The 25,575-nt window shown below is 56.8% G+C and overlaps 3 protein-coding genes across 3 annotated transcripts; 2 read left to right on the forward strand and 1 right to left on the reverse strand.

The window, feature by feature from the left end:
* Window positions 1–5,006: 5,006 nt before the first annotated feature.
* HRG_11656 (PIF1 protein) lies at window positions 5,007–6,128 on the reverse strand (the record flags this gene model as incomplete). Its single annotated transcript, XM_044870126.1, has 2 exons — window positions 5,007–5,569; window positions 5,801–6,128. 2 exons carry the CDS (start codon window positions 6,126–6,128, stop codon window positions 5,007–5,009), a joined length of 891 nt encoding a protein of 296 aa, XP_044714621.1.
* A 6,791-nt stretch (window positions 6,129–12,919) lies between these two features.
* Window positions 12,920–16,129, forward strand: HRG_11657 (PIF1-like helicase domain-containing protein; the record flags this gene model as incomplete). Its single annotated transcript, XM_044870127.1, has 6 exons — window positions 12,920–13,577; window positions 13,793–14,041; window positions 14,091–14,401; window positions 14,520–14,638; window positions 14,690–15,067; window positions 15,199–16,129. 6 exons carry the CDS (start codon window positions 12,920–12,922, stop codon window positions 16,127–16,129), a joined length of 2,646 nt encoding a protein of 881 aa, XP_044714622.1.
* A 2,828-nt stretch (window positions 16,130–18,957) lies between these two features.
* On the forward strand, window positions 18,958–24,447 carry HRG_11658 (VrtJ; the record flags this gene model as incomplete). The annotated part of the gene is made up of 9 exons (XM_044870128.1): window positions 18,958–20,202; window positions 20,268–20,386; window positions 20,736–20,934; window positions 20,991–21,360; window positions 21,592–22,429; window positions 22,482–22,502; window positions 22,655–23,485; window positions 23,806–24,194; window positions 24,359–24,447. 9 exons carry the CDS (start codon window positions 18,958–18,960, stop codon window positions 24,445–24,447), a joined length of 4,101 nt encoding a protein of 1,366 aa, XP_044714623.1.
* Between the last annotated feature and the right edge of the window lie 1,128 nt (window positions 24,448–25,575).

Here is a 25,575-nt window from a genome sequence, read left to right on the forward strand (position 1 = left end):
TTGGACCCGCATAACGCACAGCACAGAGTTGCCATGTCGATCCGGATTGGCGTTGACGATGTCGGCCAGAAACGACAGTTTATCGGACTCGGCGAAGGCAGCCGACCATCGAGAGGAAACATGCCGGATGTAGACGTCACAGACAGTGTCCACTTCCTGGCTGATGGCAGCCGAGTCGGGACAAGAGTCACCGGCTCACCAGGAGAGGGTTGAGTCTGCTCGGTCGACAGAGTACAGTTCAAATCGCAAGATTCGGCGATGAAAGTAGGATCGATCGAGTTCACCAGTTCATCGATGCTTCTAAAGCTGTTTTCCTGCAAGCCTCGATCGGTGTCCGGGACTATGTGGTCCGTTTGTGTCTTCTCAACAGTCGACGGTTCCTCTTCGCATGCGGTCCATGATGACGGTCGGAACAGTGGAGCCGTCGGCATACTGCCAGCCGTCCATCTCGCTTGGTTGATTGCGATACCCTCATAAAGCGGGTTGTTCCTTTGCCACGCCGCAGCTGCCACTGAGATTTGCGCACCTGAAGCAGGTTTCTGACGTCTGCGGAGCCAGGCTTAGCCGAACCGCTCCAAGAGACGTGAATGTTCTCGATGGCCTGCAGCAGGGAGGAGGAAGAACCGTGGCCACGAGATCGTCCACTTTGTTCGGAAAGACGACAATATGTCCTTTCACGTGCTTGCGGTAACTGATTCCCGAACGGGTCTTGTTGTCGACGGTGAACTTAGTGATATAGCCAAAAGGTGCAGGGCAATGAGTCTCTCTTCGACGGAGAGAGGTCATCAAGCTTCGGGGTACCGGTGCTCACAACCGATGGCCATGTTGTTGACCGAGCAGGCCTTAGGCAGCCGCCCACTGTCGAAGCTGGCGCGACACTCGCGGCACACGTCAACCCGGCGCCCTCGTGCGACGGAAGGCACGCATCACACTCTGGAGAGCCATGGCCGTCTGTAGCAGCAAGGGTGACAGACGACCCTCCACTGCATGGTGGTGAGTTCGCAAGGCGATGTCTTCCTGCAGAAGACGCAGTGGGAGACCGGCAACGTCCTCTCATCCGTAAACGCTTGGTAGAAAGACTTGGAGGCCTCAACCTGAAGGGCAAGTGGAACTTCGTGGCACCAGGATCGCGTTGATGACGCAAGCTCTTGACGCGGAAACAGGCGTCATAGTGATGTAGAGTGGACTCGACAGAGTCCCGCTGAGTTGAACGGCCGCATCGGCCGGGGCCTTTGGGGCGCCTTGGCTGCGTGGGCGGTGGAGTGGAAGTGCTTGCTCTTCTCTAGGTCGTTTTGGTGATGGAGTGGCTGGCGGCTGCGTGTGCGGCATATTGGTATTGAGCTTCACGGCGGCGGGTTTGGTCTTCGGCGCGCCGGCGATCCATATCGTGCAAGACACGGAGGATCTCGTCATGGGGAACTCTGACAGTCTGTGACCGGCGCTGATAGGACCGGCGCGATTCAAGATCCCTTAAGGTGCGGCGAACCTCTTCGGTGAGACCGTGGCTGTGTTCTCGCGGCATGGTGCAAGGGGATGGTTCCGAACGAGTGCATGGAAGAAGGAAAGAAACAGTCTATTACTGGCACCTGGGAGCAAGACGGCGACCACGACATGTGATCGAGAAACTCAGCAAAGGTTTCGAATGCTCATGGACGGGGTAGTTCGCCGAAGCTCAGAGGTGCTTGCGTGAAGGATAGATGGGCAGACGGAGACGTCGGTTCATGGCTCCGCTATCGCAGGGGATGGCGGCGGTTACGAAGAGGGGCTTAGGGTTAGAAGCATCCCGCAAAACGGGAGGGCCAATCATGTGTTGTACGGTTCTTGGCGGAGTGGATGGCGTCCTTGCCCATACGACAAGGGCCCCATGACGTCGATTTCTGGGGTAGACCGTCTCCAGCACAGGATCCGTATCCAAATGGACAATCGGGGGCCGGGCTGACCATGGTCGAAGTAGGGCCCGCCCGGGTAGCGGGGCTGGCAGCGGGCTGGCGGGGCCGGAGCCGGAGCGGTCAACGCGGGCGGTGGAGGCGAGAACGGAAAAGAGGAGAGTTGTTGTGTGGCTCGGGAAAGGCATGAAGCCGAGTGGAAGGTGGCGGTGAAGGCTGGCGCAGCTCGCACGGGGCGCTAAGTGGCCCGAGCTACGGAGGGGCGGAAGAAGGATCCTTCGTCTCTTCGTTCCTCAAGGCACAAGGCACGGGGCGCTAAGTGGCCCAAGCTGACGGAGGTGGCGGAAGAAGGATCCTTTCGTCTCTTCGTTCCTCAAGGCACCTCAGCAGGACAGGAGACCGGCCCTTCCAGGGTCCGCCAATGCCTTGAGGAACGGACTAAAGCATTAGTTGGCCGGCGGCATATCAACGCGCCCGGCAGTGCTAAAGGACCCCGTTCCCGAACTTGGTCAGTATGCCTATCTTTCGCAACCCCAATTCTCGTACATTCGTCTCGTTTCTACGGCCAAGTTCTTAAGTCTCTGCATTCCATCAACTATGGCCTGATCCAGCCCATTGCCAATGAAATCATGCTGTCTCACGGGACCGAGAAGCTTGATGCCCCGAAGCGTAGTGCACCTGGACAGTTGCACATAGAGGCTCGTAAAATTGCATTTGGAGGGTTCCCATTGGTCACACGATTTCCACGTAGCTCCAAAGTACTTCGACGAACGTTTTACCCTGGGCCTTGTAATCGGTAAGAACAAACGCTGGTGCCACGGGTAATCCACGTCGTGCATCTTGCTGACAAGAATTTGAAGTGAGAGTTAGTCGAATCGAGCGTATGTGACATGGGTCGGATGAGCACGGTCCCCAACGGCAGGGACGGTATCGCCAACGTTTTCGTCTCCTCGGACTGCAGAAGAATGCCGAGCGGTGGCCCGAAGTGGATGGTCACGTCATCTGCCAAGTAGTATCCTGGGTGATTGGGATCGAGTATAACGTCCACGGCAGTAAACTCGGCTCCGTTGACAACTTTCAAGCCAGTATAGATGTTCTTGTTCACAACCACCGGCATACCTTGGGCGTAGAAAAGACACCAGGGACTTTGCAGACAGAGTCATCACCTTGTCCAATGGTTTGTGCTATGATGTTTGGAGAAAGCGTGCCGTTGCGCCAGGTGTGAGTCGAGATAAAGATACGGATATGTTGCTTGTTGAAGCGCGCCCAGCCTACGACAGCTTCCATGTTGAGGGCCCAGCGGTGCGGTTCAGCGGCGTTATAGCACGCAAACCATTGTCGAAGGTGATTTGGGAGCGTCCTACAATGTTGGCGTTGAGCAAGTCGAGGTCTTGCTGTGTCTGCCGCCCGTCACGAACTCGATCCAGGAGTTGGGGATCGTCGCGTGCCCGGACCTGGTCTTCGAGGAGCACAACGGTTTTGAACAGATGCCACAATCTACAGCCGCTATGGTGAGAGACGGTCGCTTGTCGCAGAGGTGCCTGGGTTCCGTCCGGCGGTCTATTGATCAGGAGGCTTGTTTCCCGCACAGGCGAACTGGTAGAAGTCTCCCATCAGCAGAACTACAGGCATCCCACCAAATGGCTCGTCCGGACAGTCACGGAGTGCCTGGAGATGACGACTGACGTTGTGCAGAGTGGCCCCCAAGCATACTGACCTCGTCAATCACGAGTACCAGCTTCTGTTTCAGATCCATTTCTTCGCCTCCGAGAAAGGGGGAGGCGGTTTGTTTGGATCGCGATGGGAATCTAACCCACAGGCCGAGTGGATCGTCGTGCCGCCAATCTGGGCCGCCGAACTGCCCGATGCCGGTTATCTGCAGAAGATGTGGCTGGTTTCGCCGCGAACACGTCCTTCAGGGCATCGATGATCCTCGACTTTCCCGTGCCACCCGGCCCGCCGGTATACTGGAGATGTTGGCCAGCTGAGTCCGGATTAGCCGTATACCTGTCAGAAATGCGCAAACGAGTTGAAGGGCCATGGTCTGTAGATAGTTCAGTGTGAAGGTGGCTGCGGTGGTGTGCCCCATCTCCGAAGCTAGTCGCCGGAGTGACGTCAACGAGCATTCGAGGGCCTTGTTCATTGAGGTCACTGCCTGTGAGCGCAGCGGCGGTGTCCATATCGCCGTAGCGAGCTAGGGTATCGTCGATGTCGGCGCCATTCGTGGATAGTACGGTGCCCTGAGAACCACCCTCGATGTCGTCCAGCATTCGAAGATGCAACAGGTCTTGGGCCTTGGCTGCTGCTTGGACATCATCTCGAGATAATATTGGGAATTGGCACAAGGTGTCGCCTTGGTCGTGGTATTGAGGTACAGATCCTCCTGACGTTGGACAAAAGGTTGTCCTCCAGCGAGGTTCCCCTTACGCACGTCGCGTATTAGATCCAAGAGGACGAGGAGTCCTTGTGGCGTCAGTATTTTGCACGGAATTCCGCAAAATCTGGAGTAGAGCTGTAAGCCTGATGTTGAGCCATCGCTGGAGGCTCATCCTCGTAGTGGCCGTCGTCCAGTGGGTACTCAACGTCAATTGTGTCGTCACCTCCGATCGACTGGCCCAGAGCTTCGTGTCTTTACGCGCGTCTTCGGCAGACTTTCTCAAAAGACAAATGTTGGAGACATGGAAACGGAGGCGGGGACAAAGCCCGGCCCGATGCCTCGTCCATATGTCGGTTATATCGCCTTGGCTTTCAGAAACGAAGTTTTCCCAAGGGACGAATAACGCCAAATGTAGGACCGAATTTCTGCACAGGCTGTCAGACGGGCCAAAATGTTGCTGGGGTTAGAGCGTACCGCTTAATATACACTGGGTGATCGTCCTCATGGTCGTCGCTGATGTATCCTTGGAAGATCGGGACGGCGTACTGGTCTGGCCGTCGAAGCTTTTGCATCCAGCCGTCACAGTCGGAATCCTGCCCATCGAGAAAATGTGAGAGTCGTCTTCACCCGACTTTTCGACGCATCAAATGAATCATTGACATATAGTCGTACAGGCATAGGTCTCGTAGAACATGGCCCGGTACGCGTACGCGTCCAGGTATAAAGGGTTCGCCCTCCTTGCCTCAGACGGATTGTCTCCGGGGCTGTTCAGCGTCCGTCAGCTCGCCGGCCTGATGGCGGAGATGTGCCCATAGCCGAAAGATTGCCCAATAGAGCGCCGTCAGGTTCAGGAAAGACCAATGCGGCACGTTGGTAAAGTCGGTGTCATATCCAAGGAGATGGTAACAGACCTCTACGGCCGAGAGTTGTCGCTCGGAGAAGATCCGATTTGCCGTTCTCATCAGGAATTGACGGCTTTCATTCAATACCGCCTGCTGCCTGTCGTCGGGCAGGGTGGGATCTGGTGCGCGAGACGTCGGACGACCGGCTTCGCGAAGTTGGCGGGCAACCTCGGCGGCAAGAGCAATGCGTTTCCACATCGGCGTATCCAGTTTGGTGGCGTAGTTCGTGATGTAGTACACCATGGCCAGGCCCTGGGTTTGTGTCAAAATCATCGAGACGTCATGGTTATGACGAAGGCCGACCGCCAATGACTTGTTATACCGATTGACGAGTGGATGGTTGCGCCGGATCTGAAGCAAGCCGTCCTCTGTGAACCCTGTCTCGTCGACGATCTTCCACGGTGCTTTGAAGCGGCAGGCCGTCCGTCTCTGTGGATCTGCACCCTGTTCAACGATCCTTCAGAGAATACTTGAGGCAGGTGTACGTGTGGGAGTGCACTTGGCAACAGTACGCGATGAAGTTGGATTCGTCTTCGAAGGCCGCAGTGAGAGCCGAGGTGCTGGTCATGACCTCCTCCACGGGATGGATGGGCTTCTCTGTTGTCGCAGGGTTTTTCCAGCATCTTCATCTAAACACTCGTGAAAGACAGAGTCTACGTACCGGGTCACTTGGGCACGGTATCCTTCTTCCGCAGGATTGGCCATATCGTCTACCAGGTTCGGTAACCGCATGTTGCCGTCCAGCCAGAGGAGTCCATGTAAGTGGAGGCTGCCTCGCTCGTTCGTTTCCACCGTGGCGTAGTAGTGGCTAATCTTTCCAAAGATCGATTCCTGGCCCGTGTTCACGTACTTGTCAAAGAATAAGGATATTTCTCGGTGGAAGAAGATGGCCGAGCTAACCGGATCCATGGTGCTGAGGGCGATTCTGTCGTACCTTTCACGGAGATCGGCTAAAAGCTCCATTGCAGAGTCATAATCGTGCAGCCTATGAATGGCAAGTTTCATCTTTATCGGATTATTAATGTCGTTGGGACTGATGGTAATCCAAACTGCAGGCATACCGGCCCAAATGTTAACAGCTTGTATCTTCCTCCGCATAAGCAAACGGGATTCGTTCGAGAGCGGCTGTGCGCCAAAATCGACAGCTCGCGAAGCAAGACCGATATGTCAGGGTCCGACGTGGTCCTTGCCTCCCGCATCTCCGCCTCGGCTCTCTTCAGTCGGTCCTCGTTCAAGTTCGCATACGCTTGCTCGAGCCTGTGGAAGGAATCTTAGCGACACGAACCATGCTGATGCGGCGGTTGGAGGAGCGAAGGAGGGTGTTGAATACTAAGAAACAAAAGACAGGATGGGTGGCAAATCGGCCTCCGTGCCGTTGCAATACGTATCTGGCCCAGTAATTAAGCGAGTGATTCGGACGACGGTCGGCAACAACGCTTTGTCGGCTGTGACTCGAGTCGCCCTTTGATTTCGGGCCACCCCTTCCCCACGGAAAAAGCTTCGGAAATGTTCGAGGGAAGAAATCTTCGTGCAAGTTGTCTGCAAAATCCGCACCACGCTCTACTCGGACAAACGGCTGGTCTCCCGCAGTTTGGACCTGCATAACGCACGGCACAGAGTTGCCATGTCGATCCGGATTGGCGTTGACGATGTCGGCCAGAAACGACAGTTTATCGGTCTCGGCGAAGGCAGCCGGTCCATTGAGAGGAAACATGCCGGAAGCAGACATCTCACAGACGGCGTCAACTTCCAGGCCGATGGCAGCCGAGTCGGGGACAAGAGTCGCCGGCTCACCAGGGATGGTTGAGTCTGCTCGGGGACAGAGTACGATCTAAATCGCAGGATTCAGCCGCAAAGTGGGGTTGATCGAGTTCACCAGTTCATCGATGCTTCTGAAGCTGTTTTCTCCAAGCCTCGATCAGTGTCCGGGACTATGTGGTCCGTTTGTGTCTTCTCAACGGTCGACGGTTCCTTCGCATGCGGTCCATGATGACGGTCGGAACAGTGGAGCCGTCGGCATACTGCCAGCCATCTATCTCTGCTTGGTTAATTGCGATATCCTCGTAGAGCGGGTTGTTCCTTTGCAGCCGTGCCAGGCAGCTGCCACTCGAGATTTGCGCACTTGAAGCAGGTGTCTGACGTCTGCGGAGCCAGGCTTGCCCGGACCGCTCCAAGAGACGTGGATGTTCTCAATGGCCTGCAGTAAGGGATGAGGAAGAACCGTGGCCACAAGATCATCCACTTTGTTCGGGAAGACGACGATGTGTCCTTTCACGTGCTTGCGGTAGCTGATTCCCGAACGGGTCTTGTTGTCGACCGTGAACTTGGTGATATAGCCAAAAGGTGCATGCAGGGCAATGAGTCTCTCTTCAACGGGGGAGAGGTCATCAAGCTCTTCGGGGTACCGATGTTCGCAACCGATGGCCATGTTGTTGACCGAGCAGGCTTTGGGCAGCCGTCCACTGTCGAAGCCGGCGCGACACTCGCGGCACACGTCAACTCTGGCGCCCTCGTGTGACGGAAGGCACGCGCCACACTCTTGGACAGTCTTGGTCGCCTGCAGCATGGAGGGCGACAAGCGATCCCTCCACTGTATGGTGGCGAGTTCGCAAGGCGGTGTCTTCCTATAGCAGAAGACGCAGTGGGAAACCGGCAACGTCCGTTCCTCGGTAAACGCTTGGTAGAAAGATTTAGCAGCCTCTACCTGGAGGGCAACCGGAACTTCGTTGCACCAGGATCTTGTCGATGATGCCTGCTCCTTGACGCGGAAAGTGGCGTTGTAGTGATGCAGTATGGATTCGACAGAGTCTCGTTGAAGTTGAACGGTTTCTCGCATCGGCCGGGGTCTTTTGAAGCGCCTTGGCTGCGTCGGCGGCGGAGTGAGAGGCGCTTGCTCTTGTCAGGTCGTTTCGGTGATGGAGTGGCGGGCGGCGGCGTCTGTGCAGCAAATCGGGATTGAGCTTCACGGCGGCGGGTTCGGTCTTCGGCGCGCTGGCGGTCCATATCTCGCAAGACACGGAGGATCTCATCGTGGGGGACTCTGGCAAGCGGTGAAGGGCGTTGTAAGGACCGGCGCCGATAGGACGCCTGCGATTCAAGATCCCTCAAGGTGCGGTGAACCTCTTCGGGTGCGACAGTGGCTGGGTGTTCTCGCGGCATGGTGCTGCGAACGAGAGCTGGGACGAAGCGGGGGGAATGATCTGCTATGGCGCCCAGCAAGAATCCGGCGTTGGAAGATCAGAGGGCTCACGGAGTGCGTAGGTCAGGGTCAAGACCCTTGGTCCCGCTGGTTGGTAGAAGAATGGCGGTCACGAAGTGAGGGGCGAGCCGCCGACCGGCCGGAGCATGGCCGGAGTCAGGCGGCCCGGGGAGAGGGGCCGGAGCGGGCAGCAGGAAGCAGTGGCTCTGTTTGGCCGGAAGTAGGTGGCAGTGAAGAGTGGCTGGGAGCGCACGGGCACCATGCGGTCCGTGTTTACGGAAGGGGCGGAAGGAAGAGCCTTTCGTTCCTCAAGGCATTAGAAGTGAAGCTTTCGCGATATCTCCACCCCTACTACTTACCGCCGCCGCCGCAATGGATTATCCGTACCACCGCGAATTCGATTCAAAGAAGGCCGCCCAAGATGCCTGTCATACAGTCGCCAAGGCACAAGGCCACGCCCTGATTGTACGATCGGGGAGGGATAACGACGCCTACATGACCTGCTCGCGGGCTGGCGGGCATCGCGATTCTACTGACCCCAGCGCCCATAGATCAAAACGCCGGGCGAACCAGGCCACATACAAATGCGACTGCGGCTTCCGCCTTATTATTAAGAGGAGCAGCGAGGGCGCCTGGTTTCCGAAGCCATCGCCGTCCTGTACAGACCACAACCACCCTCCTGTGCCCGCGATATTACACTCCACTTCCTCAACGGGGAGGCCGAATCACAATACCGCTGGGCTCTGCAATGCCTACTCCAATTGGCAGCCGAAGAGGGCATTCCGGCGCCGCGGATCATGGTCACAGATCGTGAGCTTGCCCTAATGAATGCAGTTGTTGCTTTCCCAGAATTACACCACGTAGTTCACCTGCTCTGCCGCTGGCATATCAACGAAAACGTTCTTACCAAGTGCAAAAAGCACTTCCCTGCTGCAACAAAGGAAGGAGATCGCGCAATCCGAGCCCCTACGTTCACAGCCTTCCTCAAAGAGTGGGCAGGCATCGTTAACGCCCCTAATGAGGCTATCTATAACACACTGGTCCCTGCGTTCGAAGCAGCCGGCCATCCGCAGGCCGCCGTGGATTACGCTATCAATACGTGGCTCGACCCCTGGAAGGAGAAGTTCGTGATGTGCTTCGTTGACCGGCACCGGCACCTCGGGCATACAACAACCTCTATTATAGAGGGCATGCATTCTACGATGAAGCGGTTCCTATGGTCCTCGATGGGCGACTTGACCTCTGTTTTCCAGCGTCTTCGGGCCTTTTGGCGTTCCCAGTCAGACGAAATACTCAATTTGCAGCAAATTGCGATATATAAGGTATCAACGTCACTCGCCGGTCTTCGCAAAAATCCGACCGAACCTCTCTGCCTGGGCCCTTCAGAAAATAGGGTTGAATATCGCGCTGTGCCGCTTGACGTGGCTACTAATGATCGGGCAAATCCGCCGCTGGGCTGCTGTGATACCTACTTTTATTGTAGCTTTAAGAGCAGCCTTGGTTTGCCGTGCCGTCACGATATCTTCAAACGGCTCAAAAATACTGCTGCTGTCGCCGCCGTTCCGTTCGAAATGAATGAAGTTGACGTGTTCTGGCATCGCGAAAAGCCTCAGGGCATGAGCCCTGACGACGCCCCACAAGATCCGCTCCCTATACGCGGCAAAGGCCGGCCACAGGGCTCGTTGAACCTTCAAAAAAGCACACGTCGCGACCAGTCGGAATTTGAGGTCGTTGAGGGCATCGAGCGAGCTGAGGCCACAAGGCCGCCGCCGTCAACAGCGCCGGCAGCGCTGACGGGCACAAATTCTACACGCAACACACGCAGGGGCAAGGCTGTCGCTGTCAACACCACTGCCAGCGGCGCTAATATGACGAGGCAGGCGTTGGAATACCTTCATACACACGGCGACTCGTACGAGCCGGGCACAGAGATGCCACGGGCGTATCAGCGCGCCGCTGCTGCTGATGACTCTGATGACGAGCTTGCTGGCGAGACGCAGGGCACGATCCACTGTTATCAGGCCACGCAGCCAGCTACACAGTGGACTTCACAGCGGGTCACGATGCCCTCAAATCGTCGAGAAGAGGAGGATATGCCTTGAGGAACGAAAGGTTCTTCCTTGAGGAACGAAAGGTTCTTCCTTTGCCTTTGCCTTGAGGAACGAAAGGTTCTTCCTTCCGCGTCCTTCGCCACACCTCCACATCCTCTACCCCTACGCACGGACCGCATGCCGCCCGTGCCCACCAGCCACTCTTCACCGCCACCTGTTCTTTTTCCCACCAACCTTCCTGTTCCTGCTGCCCGTTCCCGTCCTGCTCCCGCCCCGGTCCCACTCTCCGGGGCCAACTCTCCTTTCTCGTACCGATTGTTCACAGCCATCACCGTGCACCATGCCACGAGAACACCCCGTCACGGTCTCGCCCGAGGAGGTTCGCCGCACTTTGGGTGATCTTGAATCGCAGAGATCCCAGCAGCGCCGTTCCTATCAACGACCTTCACCGCTTATCAGGGTTCCCCACGACGAGATCCTCCGCGTCTTGCACGATATGGACCGCCAGCGCGCCGAAGAACGATCCCGCCGCCGTGAAGCTCAATTCCAATATACCGCACACACGCAACAGCCGAACAACCCATCCCCGAGACGACCCCGAGAAGAGCAAGCGCCCTCCACTCCACCTCCAACGCAGCCAAAACACTCCCTAGAAGACAAACGCAGCTGCCAGCGACTGCATCACCGAGACGACCAGAGAGGGCTATCACCCTCCACTCCACCTCCCACGCGGCTAAGGCGCTCCTCCAAAGACACGCGCAGCCGCCGGCCGCTCCATCGCCGAAACGACACAGAGAAGAGGAGACACCTCCCACTCCACCCCCCACGCAGCCAACGCGCTCCTCCAAAAGACACACGCAGACGCCGGCCTCTCCATCACCGAGTCGATCCAGGGCGGAACAACCGCTTCGCCCTTCATCGCCCACACGGACGGGCGCTTCCCACGAGGCCCGGGCCTACGCAAGAAACCGTTCAACTCCAGCGAGACTCTGTCGAGTCTGCGCTACATCACCATGACGCCCGTTTCCGCTCTAAAGAGCAGGCATCGTCAACAAGATCCTGGTGCAACGAAGTTCCACGTGCCCTTCAGGTAGCAGCTCCTAGATCGTTCTACCAGGCGTTTACGGACGAGAGGACGTTGCCCATTTCTCACTGCGTCTTCTGCTATAGAAAGACCCCACCTTGCGAGCTCTCAACCATGCAGTGGAGGGTCGATTGTCGCCCTCCTGCTGCAGGCGACCAGGACCATCCAGAAGTGTGGCGCTTGCCTTCCGCCGCACGAGCGCGCGGAGTTGACGTATGCCGCGAGTGTCGCGCCAGCTTCGACGGTGGACGGCTGCCCAAAGCCTGCTCGGTCAACAATATGGCCATCGGTTGCGAACATCGGTACCCTGGCGAGCTTGATGACCTCTCTCCCGTTGAGGAGAGACTCATTGCCCTGCATGCGCCCTTTGGCTATATCACCAAGTTCACGGTCGACAACAAGACCCGTTCCGGAATCAGCTACCGCAAGCACGTGAAAGGACATATCGTCGTCTTTCCGAACAAGGTGGACGATCTTGTTACCACCGTTCTTCCCCATCCCTTGCTGCAGACCATTGAGAATATCCACGTCTCTTGGAGCGGTTCGGCTAAGCCTGGCTCCGCAGACGTCAGACACCTGCTTCAGGTGCGCAAATCTCGAGTGGCGGCCGCCCTGGCATGGCTGCAAAGGAACAACCCACTTTACGAGAATATCGCAATCGACCAGGCAGAGATGGATGGCTGGCGGTATGCCGACGGCTCCACTGTTCCGACCGTCATCATGGACCGCATGCAGAGAGGAACCGTCGACCGTTGAGAGGACTCAAACTGACCACATAGTCCCGGACACTGATCGAGGCTTGGAGGAAAACAGTTTCAGAAGCATCGATGAACTTGTGAGCTCGATCGATGGCACCTTCGTCGACGAGTCTCGCGACTTGGACTGTACTCTATCGACTGAGCAGACTCGACCCTCTCCTGGTGAGCTGGCGACTCTTGTCCCCGACTCGGCTGCCATCGGCCAGGAAGTTGAAACCATATGTGAGACGTCTGCATCCGCCATGTTCCTCTTGATGGACCGGCTGCCTTTGCGGATACCGATAAGCTGTCGTTTGTGGCGGGCATGGCCAACGCCAATCCGGATCCACGTGGCCGCTCTATACCATGCGTTATGCAGGTCCAAACTACGGGAGATCAGCCGTTTGTCCGAGTAGAACGTGGTGCGGACTTTGCAGACAACCTGCACGAAGATTTCTTCCCGAACATTTCCCAAGCTTTTCCGTGGGAAGGGCGGCCCGAAATCGAAGGGCGACTCGAGTCGTAGCCGACAAAGCGACGCTGCCGACCGTCGTCCGAATCACTCTCTTCAATACTGGACCAGATACGTATTGCAACGGCATGGAGGCCGATTCGCCACCCATCCTGTGTTTTGTTTCTTAGTATTCAACACCCTCCTTCGCTCCACCAACCGCCGCATCAGCATGGTCCGTGTCGCTAAAGATTCCTTCCACAGACTTGAGCAGGCCTATGCAAACTTGACCGAGGACCGACTGAAGAGGGCCGAAGTGGAGATGCGGGAGACGAGGACTACGTCGGACCCCGACATATCGCTCTTGCTTCGCGAGCTGTCGATCTTTGGCCATGCACAGCCGCTCTCGAACGAATCCCGTTTACTTATGCGGAGGAAGATACAAGCTCTAGACATCCGCGCCGGTATGCCTGCAATCTGGATTACCATCAGTCCCAACGACATTAATAACCCGGTAAAGATGAAGCTTGCCATTCATAGGCTCCACGATTACGAGTCTGCGAAGGAGCTTTTGGCCGATCTCCGTGAAAAGTACGACAGGATCGCCCTGAGCACCATGGATCCGGTCAGCTCGGCCATCTTCTTCCACCGAGAAATATCCCTATTCTTTGAAAAGTATGTGAATACAGGCCGGGAATCGATCTTCGGGAAGATCAGCCACTACTACGCGACGGTGGAAACGAATGAGCGAGGCAGCCTCCACTTGCATGGACTCCTCTGGCTGGACGGCAACATGCGCTTACCGAACTTGATAGACGACATGGCCAATCCCGCGGAAGAAGCATATCGCGCCCAGGTGATTCGATATATAGACTCCGTCTTTCATGAGTGTCTAGATGAAGATGCCGGAAAAGCCGTGCGACAGGAGAGGAAGCCCATCGATCCCGTGGAGGAGGTCATGACCAGCACCTCGGCTCTCACTGCGGCTTTTGAAGACGAATCAATTTTATCGCATACTGTTGCCAGGTGCACTCCCACACATACACCTGCCTTAAGTATTCTTTGAAGGGGTCATCGACCGGGGCAGATCAACAGAGACGGACAGCCTGCCGCTTCAAGGCACCGTGGAAGATCGTCGAGCAGACAGGATTCACAGAGGATGGCTTGCTTCAGATTCGGCGCAACCATCCACTCGTCAACCGGTATAACAAGTCGTTGGCGGTCGGCCTTCGCCACAACCACGACGTCTCGATGATCTTGACCAAGACCAAGGGCCTGGCCATGGTGTACTACATCACGAACTACGCCACCAAGCTGGATACGCCGATGTGGAAGCGCATTGCTCGCCACCGAGGTTGCCCGCCAACTTCGCGAGGCCGGTCGTCCGACGTCTCGCGCGCCAGGTCCCGCCCTGCCCGACGAGAGGCACCAGGCGGTATTGAACGAAAGCCGTCAATTCCTGATGAGAACGGCAAATCGCATCTTCTCCGAGCGACAACTCTCGGCTGTCGAGGTTTGTTACCACCTCCTTGGATATGACACCGACTTTACCAACGTGCCGCATTGGTCCTTCTTGAACTTGACGGCCCTATACTGGACAATCTTTCGGCTATGGGCGCATCTCCGCCATCAGGCCGGCGAGCTCACGGACGCCGAACAGCCCCAGAGACAATCCTCTGAGGCAAGGAGGGCGAACCCTATTATGCCTGGAGGCGTACGCCTACCGCGGTCATGTTCTACAAGACTTATGCCTGTATGACTACATGTCAATGATTCACTTGGTGCGTCGAAATGGTCGGAGTGAAGATGACTCACATTTTCTCGATGGCCAGGATTCAGACTGTGAAGGCTGGATGCAAAAGCTTCGACGGCCCGACCAGTACGCCGTCCCGATCTTCCAAGGATACATCAGCGACGACCACGAGGACGATCACCCAGTCTATATTAAGCGGTACGCTCTAACCCCCGGCACCGTTTTGGCTCCGTCTGACACTCTGTGTAGAAACTCTGTCCTACATTTGGCGTTATTCGTCCCTTGGGAAAACTTCACTTCTGAGAGCCTAGGTGATATAACCGACATATGGACGACGCATCGAGCGGGCCTTTGTCCCCGCCTCCGTTTCTACGTCTCTAACATTTGTCTTTTGAGAAAGTCTGCCGAAGACGCGCGTAAGGACGCGAAGCTCTGGGCCAGTCGGTCGGAGGGCGACGACACAATTGACGTTGAGTACCCGCTTGACGATGGCCGATACGAAGAAGAGCCTCCAGCGATGGCTCATCGTCAGGCCTACAGAGCTCTACTCCAGATTTTGCGAAATGCCGTGCAGGACACGGACGCCACAAAAGACTCACCCGTCCTTGGAGGTTTAATACACGATCTGTGCGAAGAGAACCCGGCTGGAGAAGAGCAACCTTTTGTCCAACGTCAAGAGGATCTGTACCGGAATATGCCCCATGATCAAGGTGACGCCTTGTGTCAACTCCCCATATCTCGAGACGATGTCCAGGCAGCGGCCAAGGCCCAACAACTATTGCATCTTCGGATGCTGACGACATTGAGGGTGGTTCCCAGGGGACCATGCTTTCCGCGGATGGCGCCGACATCGACGATACGCTAGCTCGCTACGGCGATACGGAGTCCCCTGCTGCGCTCCCGGGCAGCGACCTCAATGAACGAGGCCCTCGGATGCTTGTCGACGTCAGTCCGGCAACTAGCTTCGCGGAGATGGGACACACCGCCGCGGCCAGCTTTACACTGAACTATCTACAGACCATGGCCCTTCAACTCGTTTGCCTGTTTCTGGACAAGTATACTGCCAATCCGGACTCAGCGGGTCAGCATCTTCAATACACCGGCGGGCCGGGTGGCACGGGAAAGTCGAGGATTATCGATGCCCTGAAGGACGTGTTCGCGGCGAGGAACCAGCCGCATCTTCTGCAGATAACCGGCACGTCGGGCAGTTCGGCGGCCCAGATTGGCGGCACGACCATCCACTCGGCCTGTGGGTTAGATTCCCATCGCGATCCAAACAAACCGCCTCCCCCCTTCTCGGAGGCGAAGAAGTGGATCTGGAAACAGAAGCTGGTGCTCGTCATTGACGAGGTCAGTATGCTGGGAGGAGCCACTCTGCACAACGTCAGTCATTACCTGCAGGCACTCCGTGACTGTCCGGACGAACCGTTTGGCGGCATGCCCGTCGTTCTACTGATGGGAGACTTCTACCAGTTCGCCCCGTGGGAGACAAGCCTACTGATCATCAGACCGCCGGACCGAACAGAGACCCCCGACAAGCGACCATATCTCACCACAGCGGCTGCAGATTGTGGCATCTGTTCAAAACCGTGGTGCTCCTCGAAGACCAAGTCCGCGCACGCAACGATCCCCAGCTCCGTGCACTCCTGGATCGAGTTCGTAACGGGCGCCAGACCCATGAAGATCTGAGCTTGCTCAATGCCAACATTGTAGGACGCTCGCAAATCACCTTCCACGATGGTTTGCGCGCTATAACGCCGCTGAACCGCACCCGGTGGGCCCTCAACATGGAAGCTGTTGTGGGCTGGGCGCTTCAACAAGCGGCACATCCGTATCTTTGTCTCGACTCACACCTGGCGCAACGGCACGCTGTCTCCAAACCTCATAGCGCGAACCATCGGACAAGGCGACGACTCTGCCTGCAAAGTCCCCGGCGTCTTCTTCTACGCCCAGGGCATGCCCGTGGTTGTGAACAAGAACATCTACACTGGCCTGAAGGTGGTGAATGGGGCTGACTTTACTGCCGTGGACGTGATAATCGATCCCAATCACCCGGGATACTGCTTGGCAGATGACGTGACCATCCACTTCGGGCCGCCGCTCGGCATTCTTCTGCAGTCCGAGGAGACGAAGACCTTGGCGATACCGTCCCTCCCGGTGGGGACAGTACTTATCCGGCCCATGTCGCATACACTTGATTCGACTAACTCTCACTTCAAGTTCTTATCCGCAAGATGCACGCGACGTGGACTGCCCGCTGTACCAGCGTTCGTTCTCACTGATTACAAAGCCCAGGGTAAAACATTCGTCGAAGTACTGTTGGAGCTGCGTGGAAATCGTGTGACCAATGGTGAACCCTCCAAGTGCGATTTTACGAGCCTCTATGTGCAACTATCCAGGTGCACCTCGCTTCGGGCATCAAGCTTCTTAATCCCGTGAGACACCATGACTTCATTGGCAATGGGCTCGATCAGGCCATTCTTGATGGAATGCAGAGACTCAAGAACTTGGCCGCGGAAACGAGACGGTTATACAAGGACCAAGGTTTCGAAAAGTAGTGCTAGTATACTAACCATCCTTATAGTTTGACCTTTCGCACGTCGTAACGCGGCACGTAGACGTCCTACACTTCATAAGGTGACCGGACCGCACGCCAGTCGTCCGATCTCGCCCTCCCTTCCCTGGACGTAAGCGCTTTGCTCCTCACAATAATTTACCCACCATTCCTCGAACGCCTGGCGGCTGTAAAGCCACCTCGGCGGCCCGTCTCCTTCCCCGAACAGGTCCAGGATATGGTCGCAGAACATCCACACTCCTTCGAGATGCTGCGGATAAAATGGCTTCCTGTCCTTGCGCGCGACCACGACGGTGCCAACTTGTGACTGCCAGTCTGGAGGTGCAAACCCGGAGTTGGCATCAATATTGAGGTACGTAGCAATCTGGTTGTCGAGGTCTGCCTCGTTGACGGACTGAGTCCCCGTCCGATCCAGGACCAGCGGGACCTCGATGAGCCCTGGGACGGACGGCACCGACTGCGAAAACACGACATGATTCGCAGGGATTGTAGTGGCAGACCAAAGGAAACTTGCGTTTCTCGGCCTCACATCGGACAATGACAGCTTCGACATGCCCCGACTTGCTGTGCGTTTCCCTCAAACCTGATGTACCCATCGGCGGCGAGGCATGCGTGGGCGGCGGGGTGGGTTTTGCTGCTGGCGCTTGCTGGGGCGATGCCTCTGGCTCCGAATCGGTGTCGATGTTGTCCCACTTTGAGTAATCAATCGGAGGCATTGAGTCGATTCTTAACAAACTGTTACACTTTACTGCATGATTCGCGAACAGTTCAGACTCCTTTGCCCTTCGAGATGATGGCCCCAAGTTCCCTCCGCGTTCTTACCCCGCCCGCCCTCAACCCACCTTGTTGTGGCGGGGTAAAATGGCGTCCAAGCAGCCACACTACCGGGAGCAAGCCTCATCGTCTCAGCAGACCTGCCAGTGTGGAACCAAATTCAGTCCCGTTCCTCAAGGCATTGGCGGATCCTGAAAGGGGCCGGTCTCCTGTGCCTTGAGGAACGAAGAGACGAAAGGATCCTTCTTCCGCGCCCTTCGCCACACCTCCACATCCTCTACCCCTTACGCACGGACCGCATGCCGCTCCGTGCCCACCAGCCACTCTTCACCGCCACCTGTGCCTTGAGGAACGAAAGGCTCTTCCTTCCGCCCCTTCCGTAAACACGGACCGCATGGTGCCCCGTGCGCTCCCCAGCCACTCTTCACTGCCACCTACTTCCGGCCAAACAGAGCCACTGCTTCCTGCTGCCCGCTCCGGCCCCTCCCCGGGCCGCCTGACCGCTCCGGCCATGGCCTTGAGGAACGAAAGGCTCTTCCTTCCGCCCTTCCGTAAACACGGACCGCATGGTGCCCCGTGCGCTCCCAGCCACTCTTCACTGCCACCTACTTCCGGCCAAACAGAGCCACTGCTTCCTGCTGCCCGCTCCGCCCCTCTCCCGGGCCGCCTGACCGCTCCGGCCATGGCCTTGAGGAACGAAAGGCTCTTCCTTCCCCCTTCCGTAAACACGGACCGCATGGTGCCCCGTGCGCTCCCCAGCCACTCTTCACTGCCACCTACTTCCGGCCAAACAGAGCCACTGCTTCCTGCTGCCCGCTCCGGCCCTCTCCCGGGCCGCCTGACCGCTCCGGCCATGCTCCGGCCGGTCGGCGGCTCGCCCTCACTTCGTGACCGCCATTCTTCTACCAACCAGCGGGACCAAGGGTCTTGACCTGACCTACGCACTCCGTGAGCCCTCTGATCTTCCAACGCCGGATTCTTGCTGGGCGCCATAGCAGATCATTCCCTCCCACTTCGTCCCAGCTCTCGTTCGCAGCACCATGCCGCGAGAACACCCAGCCACTGTCGCACCCGAAGAGGTTCACCGCACCTTGAGGATCTTGAATCGCAGGCGTCCTATCGGCGCCGGTCCTTACAACGCCCTTCACCGCTTGCCAGAGTCCCCACGATGAGATCCTCCGTGTCTTGCGAGATATGGACCGCCAGCGCGCCGAAGACCGAACCCGCCGCCGTGAAGCTCAATCCCGATTTGCTGCACAGACGCCGCCGCCCGCCACTCCATCACCGAAACGACCTAGACAAGAGCAAGCGCCTCTCACTCCGCCGCCGACGCAGCCAAGGCGCTCCCCAAAGACCCCGGCCGATGCGAGAAACCGTTCAACTTCAACGAGACTCTGTCGAATCCATACTGCATCACTACAACGCCACTTTCCGCGTCAAGGAGCAGGCATCATCGACAAGATCCTGGTGCAACGAAGTTCCGGTTGCCCTCCAGGTAGAGGCTGCTAAATCTTTCTACCAAGCGTTTACCGAGGAACGGACGTTGCCGGTTTCCCACTGCGTCTTCTGCTATAGGAAGACACCGCCTTGCGAACTCGCCACCATACAGTGGAGGGATCGCTTGTCGCCCTCCATGCTGCAGGCGACCAAGACTGTCCAAGAGTGTGGCGCGTGCCTTCCGTCACACGAGGGCGCCAGAGTTGACGTGTGCCGCGAGTGTCGCGCCGGCTTCGACAGTGGACGGCTGCCCAAAGCCTGCTCGGTCAACAACATGGCCATCGGTTGCGAACATCGGTACCCCGAAGAGCTTGATGACCTCTCCCCCGTTGAAGAGAGACTCATTGCCCTGCATGCACCTTTTGGCTATATCACCAAGTTCACGGTCGACAACAAGACCCGTTCGGGAATCAGCTACCGCAAGCACGTGAAAGGACACATCGTCGTCTTCCCGAACAAAGTGGATGATCTTGTGGCCACGGTTCTTCCTCATCCCTTACTGCAGGCCATTGAGAACATCCACGTCTCTTGGAGCGGTCCGGGCAAGCCTGGCTCCGCAGACGTCAGACACCTGCTTCAAGTGCGCAAATCTCGAGTGGCAGCTGCCCTGGCATGGCTGCAAAGGAACAACCCGCTCTACGAGGATATCGCAATTAACCAAGCAGAGATAGATGGCTGGCAGTATGCCGACGGCTCCACTGTTCCGACCGTCATCATGGACCGCATGCGAAGGGAGGAACCGTCGACCGTTGAGAAGACACAAACGGACCACATAGTCCCGGACACTGATCGAGGCTTGGAGGAAAACAGCTTCAGAAGCATCGATGAACTGGTGAACTCGATCAACCCCACTTTTGCGGCTGAATCCTGCGATTTAGATCGTACTCTGTCCCCCGAGCAGACTCAACCATCCCTGGTGAGCCGGCGACTCTTGTCCCCGACTCGGCTGCCATCGGCCTGGAAGTTGACGCCGTCTGTGAGATGTCTGCTTCCGGCATGTTTCCTCTCAATGGACCGGCTGCCTTCGCCGAGACCGATAAACTGTCGTTTCTGGCCGACATCGTCAACGCCAATCCGGATCGACATGGCAACTCTGTGCCGTGCGTTATGCAGGTCCAAACTGCGGGAGACCAGCCGTTTGTCCGAGTAGAGCGTGGTGCGGATTTTGCAGACAACTTGCACGAAGATTTCTTCCTCGAACATTTCCGAAGCTTTTCCGTGGGAAGGGTGGCCCGAAATCAAAGGGCGACTCGAGTCACAGCCGACAAAGCGTTGTTGCCGACCGTCGTCCGAATCACTCGCTTAATTACTGGGCCAGATACGTATTGCAACGGCACGGAGGCCGATTTGCCACCCATCCTGTCTTTTGTTTCTTAGTATTCAACACCTCCTTCGCTCCTCCAACCGCCGCATCAGCATGGTTCGTGTCGCTAAAGATTCCTTCCACAGGCTCGAGCAAGCGTATGCGAACTTGAACGAGGACCGACTGAAGAGAGCCGAGGCGGAGATGCGGGAGGCAAGGACCACGTCGGACCCTGACATATCGGTCTTGCTTCGCGAGCTGTCGATTTTGGCCACGCACAGCCGCTCTCGAACGAATCCCGTTTGCTTATGCGGAGGAAGATACAAGCTGTTAACATTTGGGCCGGTATGCCTGCAGTTTGGATTACCATCAGTCCCAACGACATTAATAATCCGATAAAGATGAAACTTGCCATTCATAGGCTGCACGATTATGACTCTGCAATGGAGCTTTTAGCCGATCTCCGTGAAAGGTACGACAGAATCGCCCTCAGCACCATGGATCCGGTTAGCTCGGCCATCTTCTTCCACCGAGAAATATCCTTATTCTTTGACAAGTACGTGAACACGGGCCAGGAATCGATCTTTGGAAAGATTAGCCACTACTACGCCACGGTGGAAACGAACGAGCGAGGCAGCCTCCACTTACATGGACTCCTCTGGCTGGACGGCAACATGCGGTTACCGAACCTGGTAGACGATATGGCCAATCCTGCGGAAGAAGGATACCGTGCCCAAGTGACCCGGTACGTAGACTCTGTCTTTCACGAGTGTTTAGATGAAGATGCTGGAAAACCCTGCGACAACAGAGGAAGCCCATCCATCCCGTGGAGGAGGTCATGACCAGCACCTCGGCTCTCACTGCGGCCTTCGAAGACGAATCCAACTTCATCGCGTACTGTTGCCAAGTGCACTCCCACACGTACACCTGCCTCAAGTATTCTCTGAAAGATCGTTGAACAGGGTGCAGATCCACAGAGACGGACGGCCTGCCGCTTCAAAGCACCGTGGAAGATCGTCGACGAGACAGGGTTCACAGAGGACGGCTTGCTTCAGATCCGGCGCAACCATCCACTCGTCAATCGGTATAACAAGTCATTGGCGGTCGGCCTTCGTCATAACCATGACGTCTCGATGATCTTGACCAAAACCAAGGGCCTGGCCATGGTGTACTACATCACGAACTACGCCACCAAACTGGATACGCCGATGTGGAAACGCATTGCTCTTGCCGCCGAGGTTGCCCGCCAACTTCGCGAAGCCGGTCGTCCGACGTCTCGCGCACCAGATCCCACCCTGCCCGACGACAGGCAGCAGGCAGTATTGAATGAAAGCCGTCAATTCCTGATGAGAACGGCAAATCGGATCTTCTCCGAGCGACAACTCTCGGCCGTAGAGGTCTGTTACCATCTCCTTGGATATGACACCGACTTTACCAACGTGCCGCATTGGTCTTTCCTGAACCTGACGGCGCTCTATTGGGCAATCTTTCGGCTATGGGCACATCTCCGCCATCAGGCCGGCGAGCTGACGGACGCTGAACAGCCCCCGGAGACAATCCGTCTGAGGCAAGGAGGGCGAACCCTTTTATACCTGGACGCGTACGCGTACCGGGGCCATGTTCTACGAGACCTATGCCTGTACGACTATATGTCAATGATTCATTTGATGCGTCGAAAAAGTCGGAGTGAAGACGACTCTCACATTTTTCTCGATGGGCAGGATTCCGACTGTGACGGCTGGATGCAAAAGCTTCGACGGCCAGACCAGTACGCCGTCCCGATCTTCCAAGGATACATCAGCGACGACCATGAGGACGATCACCCAGTGTATATTAAGCGGTACGCTCTAACCCCCCAGCAACATTTTGGCCCCGTCTGACAGCCTGTGCAGAAATTCGGTCCTACATTTGGCGTTATTCGTCCCTTGGGAAAACTTCGTTTCTGAAAGCCAAGGCGATATAACCGACATATGGACGAGGCATCGGGCCGGGCTTTGTCCCCGCCTCCGTTTCCATGTCTCCAACATTTGTCTTTTGAGAAAGTCTGCCGGAGACGCGCGTAAAGACACGAAGCTCTGGGCCAGTCGATCGGAGGTGACGACACAATTGACGTTGAGTACCCACTGGACGACGGCCACTACGAGGATGAGCCTCCAGCGATGGCTCAACATCAGGCTTACACAGCTCTACTCCAGATTTTGCGGAATTCCGTGCAAAATACTGACGCCACAAAGGACTCCCTCGTCCTCTTGGATCTAATACGCGACGTGCGTAAGGGGAACCTCGCTGGAGGACAACCTTTTGTCCAACGTCAGGAGGATCTGTACCTCAATATACCCCACGACCAAGGCGACACCTTGTGCCAATTCCCAATATTATCTCGAGATGATGTCCAAGCAGCAGCCAAGGCCCAAGACCTGTTGCATCTTCGAATGCTGGACGACATCGAGGGTGGTTCTCAGGGCACCGTACTATCCACGAATGGCGCCGACATCGACGATACCCTAGCTCGCTACGGCGATATGGACACCGCCGCTGCGCTCACAGGCAGTGACCTCAATGAACAAGGCCCTCGAATGCTCGTTGACGTCACTCCGGCGACTAGCTTCGCGGAGATGGGGCACACCACCGCAGCCACCTTCACACTGAACTATCTACAGACCATGGCCCTTCAACTCGTTTGCGCATTTCTAGACAGGTATACGGCTAATCCGGACTCAGCTGGCCAACATCTCCAGTATACCGGCGGGCCGGGTGGCACGGGAAAGTCGAGGATCATCGATGCCCTGAAGGACGTGTTCGCGGCGAGAAACCAGCCACATCTTCTGCAGATAACCGGCACATCGGGCAGTTCGGCGGCCCAGATTGGCGGCACGACGATCCACTCGGCCTGTGGGTTAGATTCCCATCGCGATCCAAACAAACCGCCTCCCCTTTCTCGGAGGCGAAGAAATGGATCTGGAAACAGAAGCTGGTACTCGTGATTGACGAGGTCAGTATGCTTGGGGGGGCCACTCTGCACAACGTCAGTCGTCATCTCCAGGCACTCCGTGACTGTCCGGACGAGCCATTTGGTGGGATGCCTGTAGTTCTGCTGATGGGAGACTTCTACCAGTTCGCCCCTGTGCGGGAAACAAGCCTCCTGATCAATAGACCGCCGGACGGAACCCAGGCACCTCTGCGACAAGCGACCGTCTCTCACCATAGCGGCTGTAGATTGTGGCATCTGTTCAAAACCGTTGTGCTCCTCGAAGACCAGGTCCGGGCACGCGACGATCCCCAACTCGGCGCACTCCTGGATCGAGTTCGTGACGGGCGGCAGACACGGCAAGACCTCGACTTGCTCAACGCCAACATTGTAGGACGCTCCCAAATCACCTTCGACAATGGTTTGCGTGCTATAACGCCGCTGAACCGCACCCGCTGGGCCCTCAACATGGAAGCTGTCGTAGGCTGGGCGCGCTTCAACAAGCAACATATCCGTATCTTTATCTCGACTCACACCTGGCGCAACGGCACGCTTTCTCCAAACATCATAGCACAAACCATTGGACAAGGTGATGACTCTGTCTGCAAAGTCCCTGGTGTCTTTTTCTACGCCCAAGGTATGCCGGTGGTTGTGAACAAGAACATCTATACTGGCTTGAAAGTTGTCAACGGAGCCGAGTTTACTGCCGTGGACGTTATACTCGATCCCAATCACCCAGGATACTACTTGGCAGATGACGTGACAATCCACTTCGGGCCACCGCTAGGCATTCTTCTGCAGTCTCAAGAGACGAAAACGTTGGCGATACCGTCCCTGCCGTTGGGGACCGTGCTCATCCGACCCATGTCACATACGCTCGATTCGACTAACTCTCACTTCAAATTCTTGTCAGCAAGATGCACACGACGTGGATTACCCGTGGCACCAGCGTTTGTTCTTACCGATTACAAGGCCCAGGGTAAAACGTTCGTCGAAGTACTTTTGGAGCTACGTGGAAATCGTGTGACCAATGGGGAACCCTCCAAATGCAATTTTACGAGCCTCTATGTGCAACTGTCCAGGTGCACTACGCTTCGGGGCATCAAGCTTCTCGGTCCCGTGAGACAGCATGATTTCATTGGCAATGGGCTGGATCAGGCCATAGTTGATGGAATGCAGAGACTTAAGAACTTGGCCGTAGAAACGAGACGAATGTACGAGAATTAGGGTTGCGAAAGATAGGCATACTGACCAAGTTCGGGAACGGGGTCCTTAGCACTGCCGGGCGCGTTGATACTTGCCGCCGGCCAACTAATGCTTTAGTCCGTTCCTCAAGGCATTGGCGGACCCTGGAAGGGGCCGGTCTCCTGTCCTGCTGAGGTGCCTTGAGGAACGAAGAGACGAAAGGATCCTTCTTCCGCCACCTCCGTCAGCTTGGGCCACTTAGCGCCCCGTGCCTTGTGCCTTGAGGAACGAAGAGACGAAAGGATCCTTCTTCCGCCCCCTCCGTAAGCTCGGGCCACTTAGCGCCCCGTGCGAGCTGCGCCAGCCTTCACCGCCACCTTCCACTCGGCTTCATGCCTTTCCCGAGCCACACAACAACTCTCCCTCTTTTTCCGTTCTCGCCTCCACCGCCCGCGTTGACCGCTCCGGCTCCGGCCCCGCCGGCCCGCTGCCCGGCCCCGCTACCCGGGCCGGAGCCCTATTCGACCATGGTCCAGCCCGGCCCCGATTGTCCATTTGGATACGGATCCTGTGCTGGGAGACGGTCTACCCCAGAAATCGACGTCATGGGGCCCTTGTCGTATGGGCAAGGACGCCATCCACTCCGCCAAGAACCGTACAACACATGATTGGCCCTCCCGTTTTGCGGGATGCTTCTAACCCTAAGCCCCTCACTTCGTAACCGCCGCCATCCCCTGCGATAGCGGAGCCATGAACCCGACGTCTCCGTCTGCCCATCTATCCTTCACGCAAGCACCTCTGAGCTTCGGCAGACTACCCCGTCCATGAGCATT

The sequence above is a fragment of the Hirsutella rhossiliensis genome (genome assembly GCF_020360975.1).
Source record: "Hirsutella rhossiliensis strain HR02 chromosome Unknown scaffold00022, whole genome shotgun sequence".
In the NCBI taxonomy this organism is placed as follows: domain Eukaryota; kingdom Fungi; phylum Ascomycota; class Sordariomycetes; order Hypocreales; family Ophiocordycipitaceae; genus Hirsutella; species Hirsutella rhossiliensis.